The 9,568-nt window shown below is 50.2% G+C and overlaps 1 protein-coding gene across 1 annotated transcript in view; it reads right to left on the bottom strand.

Moving 5' to 3' along the window:
- Positions 1–1,363: 1,363 nt before the first annotated feature.
- LOC132571668 (antigen peptide transporter 1-like) overlaps positions 1,364–9,568 on the bottom strand; it is an 11,422-nt gene continuing 3,217 nt past the window's right edge. Inside the window, exons 3-7 of the mRNA XM_060238461.1 lie at positions 8,780–8,968; positions 7,088–7,261; positions 4,818–4,977; positions 4,099–4,235; positions 1,364–2,287 (exon numbers count right to left, since the gene is read on the bottom strand). Coding sequence (XP_060094444.1) covers positions 2,021–2,287; positions 4,099–4,235; positions 4,818–4,977; positions 7,088–7,261; positions 8,780–8,968 — 927 coding nt within the window. The 3' untranslated portion in view covers positions 1,364–2,020. The remainder of the gene's footprint in view (positions 2,288–4,098; positions 4,236–4,817; positions 4,978–7,087; positions 7,262–8,779; positions 8,969–9,568) is intronic.

The following is a 9,568-nucleotide window of genomic DNA, read 5'->3' on the forward strand; positions in this document are numbered from 1 at the left end:
TGCTCCTGGCTCCACCCCCAATGTCGCTTGCCTTCAAAGTCCCCAGATATTTCTTGAATTGGACCTGGCAACCCTATCCACCACTGCGTTTTGCGGGTGGGGCGGGAAGCACCAGCAGAATTTGCTGTTAGACACAGAACTCCATCTAGCAAGAGAAAAGAGCACAACTACTCTCCATAGGAATGAGAAGCATGCATGGCGGATGGAGGACAGAGGACTGTAAATAGCATCAGCCAGTGTGATGCAGCAGCAAAAGAGGCTAATGCAGTCGCAGTGTCTCAACAGAGGCATAACATCCAAATTGAAAGATGTCTTAGTCTTGCCATACGCTGCATTGATCAGGCTGCACCTAGAGTTTTGCATGCAGTTCCAGAGGCCTCACTGTGGACAGAATGGAGTAGAAAGTCTGAGAACTGGGGAACATTCAATCTGTCTTAAAATATGCGAAGGGCTGTCACTTAGAGGGCAGGAAGTTGTTGGAGGGATGGTGGCTCAGTGGTAGAGTGTCTGCTTAGTAAGCAGAAGGTCCCAGGTTCAATCCCCAGCATCTCCCACTAAACGGGGTCCAGGCAAGTAGGCAGGAAAAACCTCAGCTTGAGACCCTGGAAAGCCATGAATGGGTCTGTGGCTCAGTGGTAGAGCATCTGCTTGGTAAGCAGAAGGTCCCAGGTTCAATCCCCGGCATCTCCAATGAAAAAGGGTCCAGGCAAGTAGGTGTGAAAAACCTCAGCTTCAGACCCTGGAGAGCTGTTGCCAGTCTGAGTGGACAATACTGACTTTGATGGACCAAGGGTCTGATTCAGTATAAGGCAACTTCATATGTTCATATGTTCCTTTTGGCAGCAGAGGAGAGGACTCGCAATCATGGGTTTAAATTTCAAGTGGGAAAGTACCGGTTGGATATTAGGATTTTTTTAAAAAACCAGAAGAGTACTTGAGCCAGTGCAATTGGCTGCCTAAGAAGGGTGTGAGCCGAGTTCCCCCTCTCTGGCAGTCTTCAACCAGCGGCTCCAGGGGTAGGGAACAGTGGCTCTACAGATGTTTTTGCCTACACCTCCCATCAGCCCCAGCCAGCATGGCCGATGGCTGGGGCTGATGGGAGTTGTAGGCAAAAAACATCTGGAAAGCCATTGTTCTGTACCCCTGCACGGCTGGACAAACACTCGTGAAGAATGCTTTAGTTTGAGCCGCACCGGGGGGGGGGGGGGTTGGACAAGATGGCCTCTATAACCCCTTCCAACTCTATGATTCTATCAGTTAGAATGAGGGGGAGTCGTTATTCAGACAGACTGGCAGAAATCTTGCAAAGGTACCATCAACAGCGGGGGAGAGGGGAAGCAAAGCACAAAAGAGACAGAGAATCTCAAATCTCAATTTTTATTATTATTTACATGGGTACCTAAGAAAATACACACACACACCCCAAATTTCATCACCACCTCAAAGAAATCTCTTCCTTCGAAGAACGGCTGTCTGTTTTCTTCCAACACACAGCATCCAGAGACTCTCATGTCCAGAATGGAGTTGGGTGGGATTCTAGCAGGAGCTCCTTTGCATATTAGGCCACACCCCCTTGATGCAGCCAATCCTCCAAGAGCTTACAAAAACAGCCTTGTAAGCTCTCGGAGGATTGGCTACATCAGGGGTGTGTGGCCTAATATGCAAAGGAGCTCCTGCTAGAATCCCACCCCTGGTTGGGATTGTGGGTCTCTGCCCCACCCCACACCATGGAGGGGGTAGGGAGCGCCTTCATGCCAAAACTGCTATTTAAAGAGTGTTTCTTCAGAAGAATACAGAAGAATCCATTGAGAAAGAAGCTGCAGATCCAATGTGGATGGAGGTTGAACGTCTGAACTGGAGGAATCCCTCCAGAACATAATAAATAAACTCTGGTTTTGCTTTCCATCTCCCTGCCTGCTGAGGAAGGGCAGAGAGGAACAGCTTCACGGTCAGGAAAGGAAGGGGGGCTGGGCCTTCCGCCTCCCCCCACCAACGTGTCCAGCAGGAGACTCGGCCCTGGCTACAAGGAAGGGGAGAGAGCGTCAGCCACGGACGCCCACTCTCTGGACTGCTGGCGCTGCCCCTCCGCCCCGTTCTGCTGAGTCTGCAGCAGCTGCCAGTAGGCGCCCCGCTTCCTCAAGAGTTGCTGGTGGGTCCCCTGCTCCTGGATCTGCCCCTCTTCCATCACCAGGATGCAGTCGGCTCGTTCCACCGTGCGGAGGCGGTGGGAGATTAGCAGGACGGAGCGGCTGGCGCGAGACGGACTCTCGTAGATTTCCCTCTCCACCTGAACAAGGAAAGAAGATTAGATTTATATCCTGTCCTATACTCTGAATCTCAGAGTCTCAGAGCAGCTCACAATCTCCTTTACCTCCCCGCCCCCCACAACAGACACCCTGTGAGGTGGGAGGGGCTGAGAGAGCTCCCACAGCAGCTGCCTTTTCAAGGACAACTCCTACGAGAGCTACGGCTGACCCAAGGCCATTCCAGCAGGTGCAAGTGGAGAAGTGGGGGTCTCAAACGCGGTTCTCCCAGGTAGAAGTCCGTGCGCTTAACCACTACACCAAACTGGCTCTCTACACCAAACACCAAAAGGACGTTTCTTTCACAATTCGTTCCCCCAGCACACAGCCTGCCTTCACCCAGGGGTCTCGTACAATATTCATTTAGTCAAGACTTTGTTTTGTAACATAACTCCTTAGCAAATCAGGCCACACACTCCTGATGTAGCCAGTCCTCCTGGAGCTCACAGTAGGCCCTGTATGAAGAGCCCTAGAAGCTCTTTAAAGGATTGGCTACATCAGGGGGGCGTGGCATCATATGCGAAGGAGTTCCTGTTGACAAGGAGTGAAGAAGCATGCTTAGATCTTAGATCTGGATCTGACAGCCAGTGACAGCTGAATCATGTGAGCTGGAGTCAGGTGGATAATGACTCAGCAATTTGTACATTGCTCCCATTGGCTGGCTGTTGTATATATGTAGATAAGTGTCTTTGTTCTTTTCCCTTGAGGATTATTGGATGCATTGCGGAGCACTTTGTCGGTTTGTTCCAGCATCTGTATATAGTCACTGTTGTAGATAATTGTATAATACACACTGCTTTGATACAAGCTGGAGTTGTGTGTGTCTTCTTGCAGGGTCTACTGGAAGAGTCAGCGGTAAGCATAACTCAGCCACACCGAGAGTTCCCCAACTCTTCTTCTTCTAAATTCCTTTCTCTTTGATATATTTGGTGTATTTTTACTTTCGCCTTCCTCCAGACACCTTAGGAGGGAGCACACGATTCCATCTTCTGTTTCTATTTGCACAAGAGCCTCGTGAGGTAGGTTAGGCCAAGCGTTTGTAACTGGCCCATCCTTTTTAAGATGGCCTCTACCTGACTGAACGACTGATGATCCGCCTTAAGTGATTCCGCCATAGTATTTACACCTAATAGAATAGCACTAGGAATGTTAATTTTAATTGGAATGTTTTTAAGTGAATGTGACTTTAAAACCTGTTGTATAATTTATTGTATGGATTGAGATGTTGTTAGCCGCCCTGAGCCTGCTTCGGCGGGGAGGGCGGGATATAAATAAAATATTATTATTATTATTATCATCCTGCAAGCTTCCATGGCAGAGAGGACATTTGTTTAAGACTACCACTACGCCACACTTGGTGGGAAAGGAAGAAAAGGACCTGTGGGTTAACATTGCTGTATGATGCTCAGATAGCTAGAACAGAGAGCTCAAGCGAGCGAGCCAAGCCACAGACTACATACTGGGTTGTAGGCTTCCTTCCAGGGGAGGGGCAGGGCTCCAGTGCCTTTAACCAACTGCAAGGCAGGCAGCGTAGTGCAGTGTAAACAGTCAAGGCATGACCAGAGACCTGGGTTCAAATTCTCCACGAGCTGTGAAATTCACTGGGTGAACTTAGGCCTCTCGCTCTCAGCGTAACGAGATGGTTGTGATAACCACACACCACTTTGGATTCCTTGCAGGGAGAATGGGATACAAATAAAAATCCAACTGATCCACAGGAATTTTGCATGAACAGGAGTCCAGTGCTTCAGACCGCTTTTCTCCATGCTTGGAGCCCCCTGCCCCGTTCACTCACCTGCTGCTGACTCTCCATGTCAAGAGAGCTGGTGGCGTCATCCAGGATGAGCACTCGGGGGTCTCTGATCAGGGCCCGGGCAATGGCCACGCCCTGTCTCTGCCCCCCAGAGATCTGGCCCCCCGTTTCCCCGGCATCTGCAAGAAAAGAAATGACTTCAGAGGCCTTCCTTTGGCCCCCTTTGCAGGCGCAATTCAAACTCAGGCCCCGCCCCACCCCTCATCTGAGGCCCCCTTTTGATTGCTTAGTCCCCTCTTCAGCGTATCCCATTCAAAATCACCTCAAGAAAGGTGTCTTCTCTGAAACTGCTGAGCAGTCGCATTAGAACGGATAAAAGGAAATCCTTCTTCACCCAAAGGGTGATTGACACATGGAATTCACTGCCACGGGAGGTGGTGGCGGCTACAAGCATAGGCAGCTTCAAGAGGGGATTGGATAAGCATATGGAGCAGAGGTCCATCAGTGGCTATTAGCCACAGCGTACTGTTGGAACTCTCTGTCTGGGGCAAGTGATGCTCTGTATTCTTGGTGCTGGGGGGGACAACAGTGTGAGGATTTCTAGTGTCCTGGCCCCACAGATGGACCTCCTGATGGCACCTAAGGGGTTTTTTTGGCCACTGTGTGACAGAGTGTTGGACTGGATGGGCCATTGGCCTGATCCAACAGGGTGTCTCTTATGTGAACCACAAAAGGGGGAGATTCTGGGAGGGCACCTTTACCTGTGTCGTAGCTGCGGCTCAGCCCATCAATGAATTGGTGTACCCCAGCTCTCTGGGCCGCCTGCCTCACCTCCTCCAGACTCCGCTCTCCCAGTCCATAAGCAATGTTCCCGTGCAGCGATCGCGCAAACAGCACCGGGCTCTGGCTCACCAGCGCCACCTGCAGGGTGGGAGGAAGGCTTGAGAGGGTCTGGATGGCTCAGCCAGACCCAGAAGATGTGAACAACAAGCAGCTGAGACACGGCCAATGAAACACATTTTCCTGAGTGCTGCGTTCACACTCAGTGGGGCGGGGCGGGGGGCGGAGAGAGGAGAGATAGAACAGTTTGTCTTTTAGACTAACAAAGCTTTATTCTGCAGGTAAGCATGCAAAGTGTGCATGCAAAAGGATCACATTTCAGGAAAGTATTTGTGTTGGTCTGCAAGAAAAGAGCTAGATTCGAATCCAGGAGCACCTTTGAAACCAGCGGTGGCCAACCTGTGGCTCTTTCACACATATTGTGTGGCTCTCAAAGCCCCTACTGCCCCCTTAGGCCTGCTTGGAGAAGGCATTTCTGTCTTTAAAGCATTTCTCCAAGCCAAGCCAGCTGGTGGCTTGGAGAATGCATTTAGTTAAAGTTGCTTTCTTAACACCTCTCCCTCCCATCTATTTTTTCCTTCCTTCCAACATCTGACATTCAAGTCTTGCAGCTCTCAAGCATCTGACGTTTATTCTACGTGGCTCTTATGTTAAGCAAATTTGGCCACCCCTGTTTGAGACAAATGAGATTTTGGGGACATAAGCTTACAAGAGACGAAACTCCCTTCATCTAGTAGAAGTAGAATCCAGACCCCTGATACCCAGGCTGGGATAGAAGGACCCAGAGATCTCATTTCCTACTTATATCTGATAAAGGACCCCCAAAATCTCATCAGGCTCTAAAATGCTTCTGGAGTCAGATTTAACTCCAGGAATTAAATGGGGGGTTTCCATAAACAGTGCAAAATGGAATTATTCAAGAGGTCTTTTCTGCCCAGGTAATAGGACCGCACTGTACAAACGGGGGTCACAAAGTTGTTGGGACCAGGGTTCTTTTTGTAGCAGGAATTCTTTTGCATATTAGGCCACACCCCTCTGATGCAGCCAATCCTCCAAGAGTTTACAGGGCTCTTAGTACAGGGCCTACTGGAAACGCCAGGAGGATTGGCTACATCAGGGGGTGTGGCCTAATGTGCAAAGGAGCTCCTGCTACAAAAAAAGCCCTAGTTGGGATGAATGATTGGGAATTTTGGCCTATACTGCAGGGCAGAGCTTTCTGTAAGCAAGATCCTACTCTGTTATTTCTTGCCCTGCTTAATCTGTTGTATTAATACTTAAGCTATGCTTCCGGTTTCTGGTTGTTTCCAGTCTTCTACAACCATAATTCTATAGCAGTGTCCATTAAATGTCCCATCCTGTTGACTGAAGGGACGAAGCCGCTTTCTACTGAATCAGACTGTCAGAACTTGTAACTTTCCTGTGTGCTGAGCAACTGATATTAGCTTAACTGACTCCATATTAGAAATGTCTACTAACCCTGTAGCTTTGCATTTCAAACAAACACTAACCATTGAAGGGTGACAGATAGCCCTGGGAAACAACTGCAGGTGGCCTTTGAAGCCAAGAGGCCAGAGAAGAGCAGCGGGGTTCCTTCCCCCGCGTTTGGAGATAAGGGGCCTGGGAACAGACGCCTGTCTCTTTGGGTGTGAGAAATGGTTTCATTGTTTCTGTTACCACTGCATAAGAATGTGCCGATAGCTGTGAAGGCTATCAGAGTCAACCTGCTCTTTTCCTGGACACTAAGTTCTCAATAAACGTCTTAACTTTTGAAACAAAGTAAAGCATCGTTCTTGAAGTTCCCAGTTCTGACACAGACCCCTGATCCCTCAAAGTCAGTATTGCCTATTCAGATTAGCAGCGGCTCTCCAAGGTCCCAAGCAGATATTCTCATCGCCTACTTGCTCGATCCTTTTGTCTGGGATTGAACCTGGGACCTTCTGCATGCCCAGCAGAACCTTCTCCGCCCCTGAGCCGCTCTGTGTAATCCACCTTGAGCCCCCGTGAGAAGGTGAGCTATCTGTAACGTCAGTCAATACAAATGATGAGATTGGGGAAAGGTGAGGAGTCTGGGATTTTAGGGCTGCCAAAGGGGAACATGAAGGAAGAGGGGGCTTCCTTTCATACCCCGAGTTCTGCAGGAAAATGGGAGTGGTTCTCCCACCCTTCGGTCTCAGGGGGAAGTGGTCCGTACCTTACGATGCAGGAAGTGATGCTCATATTCCTGCAGGTCTCTCCCATCCAGGGTCACCCGTCCTCGCTCCGGATCATAGAATCGTGCCAGCAGCGCCACCACGGTGCTCTTTCCAGATCCCGATGGGCCGACCAGTGCAGTCACTGTGCCAGGGCGCAGCTCCAGGGTCACACCCTATGAGGAACGGAGAGAGCTTTGGCAGGCTCGCTTCAGGGACAGAACCCTCTAGCCCAGGGGTGTCAAATATCTGGCCCAAGGGCCAGACCAGGCCCTCGGAGGGGTCCTGTCAGGCCCCCTAGCAACTGGCAGTCATCCTTCTCCCTCTCTCTTGCTTCCCTTTGTGTCACAGTTTGCTTTGCCAGGCTTGCTGAATCACACAGGCGCTAAAGCCCAAAGCCTCTGTTTTCTCCATTGGCTGAAGCTCCTCCCTTAGGGAGGAAGGGGGGGAGGGAGAGCTTGTTTTGCCAGGCTCTCTCAATCGCACAGCAGAACTATTGTGTCAAGCCTCTCTTCCTTCTGTTAGCTGAGGCTCCTCGGAACAAGAGGTGTCCCTTATCAGAGACTGTTAAATAAACAAAATACTGCAAGGGTGCTAATGTTTTAAGTTTAAAAAAAAAAAACCTTTGTGTTTGTCTCTGTTCTTTTAAAAGTTTATATCTCCACTGCCTGGCATTACATTTTATGACATGCGTGGCCCAGCCTCACGAAGTCCCATTTATTTCAGATCCTGCCCTCAGTAAATGAGTCTGACACCTCAGCTCTAGGCGGTAGCCAGAGATGACCTGAAGATCAGGCTTCAAAGATCAGTTCCATGTACTGGCCTTTCATAATCTTGTTGATCTCCCCAAGCTTCTACAGAGCCAGTTTGGTGTAGTGGTTAAGTGTGCAGACTCTTATCTGGGAGAACCGGGTTTGATTCCCCACTCCTCCACTTGCACCTGCTGGAATGGCCTTGGGTCAGCCATAGCTCTGGCAGAGGTTGTCCTTGAAAGGGCAGACTCTTATCTGGGAGAACTGGGTTTGATTCCCACTCCTCCACTTGCACCTGCTGGCATGGCCTTGAGTCAGCCATAGCTCTGGCAGAGGTTGTCCTTGAAAGGGCAGCTGCTGTGAGAGCCCTCTCCAGCCCCACCCACCTCACAGGGTGTCTGTTGTGGGGGAGAAAGGTAAAGGAGATTGTGAGCCGCTCAGAGACTCTTCGGAGTAGAGGGAGGGATATAAATCCAATATCTTTTTCTTCTTCCTTAGAATCAGCCGTAGCTCTGGCAGAGGTTGTCCTTGAGAGGACAGCTGCTGTGAGAGCCCTCTCCAGCCCCACCCACCTCACAGGGTGTCTGTTGTGGGGGAGGAAGGGAAAGGAGATTGTGAGCTGCTCTGAGACTCTTCGGAGTGGAGGGCGGGATATAAATCCAATATCATCTTCTTCTTCTTCTTCTACAGGATTCAAACTTAGCAATACTAAAATGAAAGAACTGCTGAAGACCAGGCCTCCAACACGGTGGAGATGGAACTTTGCTCTCCAGCACACACAGAAACATCAAAGATCCTCTTTTAACAAAACAGACCGGATTTCTCTGATTCTCGTGTCCAGGGAAAACGCTCAAGGTTCCCTTCGTGCCCCACTTGTGACCCCCTGGCCTGGCACTTCTGCTACCCCCAATCTCAGCCCCACACCCCCCCACTTCACGGTACCTTCAGCACCAGAGTATCATCCCGGTCTGGGTAGGAGAACCAGACGTCCTGCAAGACGATGTGTCCCCGTAGATCTGGGGGCGCCAGTGTCCCTGAAGGGCGGATGCGGGGTGCCCGGTCCATGTATTCGAAAATCTTCTCAGAAGATCCAACGGCTTTTTGCACATTTGGATAACACGAGAGGAGGACCTGGGAGGGAAATAAATGGGGTGGGGCGGTGGTGGTGAAGGAGAAATAGCCAAGAAGAGCCACAAACAATCTAACCTGCCTGCAGAGACATAAGAACATAAGAGAAGCTATGTTGGATCAGACCAGAGGCCCATCCACACCAGCATCTGTGTCATACAGTGGCCAAAACCCAGGCGCTATCAGGAGATCCACCAGGCAGAGCAGAATTTCATAAGCCCTCCTACTGTGTCCCCCCCCAGAACCAAAAACAGAGCATCACTGCCCTAGACATAAGAACACAAGAGAAGCCCTGTTGGATCAGGCCAGTGGCCCATCTAGCCCAAAACTCTGTCACATAAGAGAAGCCCTGTCGGATCAGGCCAATGGCCCATCCAGTCCAACACTCTGTGTCACATAAGAACATAAGAGAAGCCATGTTGGATCAGGCCAATGGCCCATCCTGTCCAACACTGTGTCACATAAGAACATAAGAGAAGCCATGTTGGATCAGGCCAATGGCCCATCCTGTCCAACACTGTGTCACATAAGAACATAAGAGAAGCCATGTTGGATCAGGCCAATGGCCCATCCAGTCCAACACTCTGTGTCACATAAGAACAT

Source organism: Heteronotia binoei, chromosome 5 (genome assembly GCF_032191835.1).
Source record: "Heteronotia binoei isolate CCM8104 ecotype False Entrance Well chromosome 5, APGP_CSIRO_Hbin_v1, whole genome shotgun sequence".
Classification (NCBI taxonomy): domain Eukaryota; kingdom Metazoa; phylum Chordata; class Lepidosauria; order Squamata; family Gekkonidae; genus Heteronotia; species Heteronotia binoei.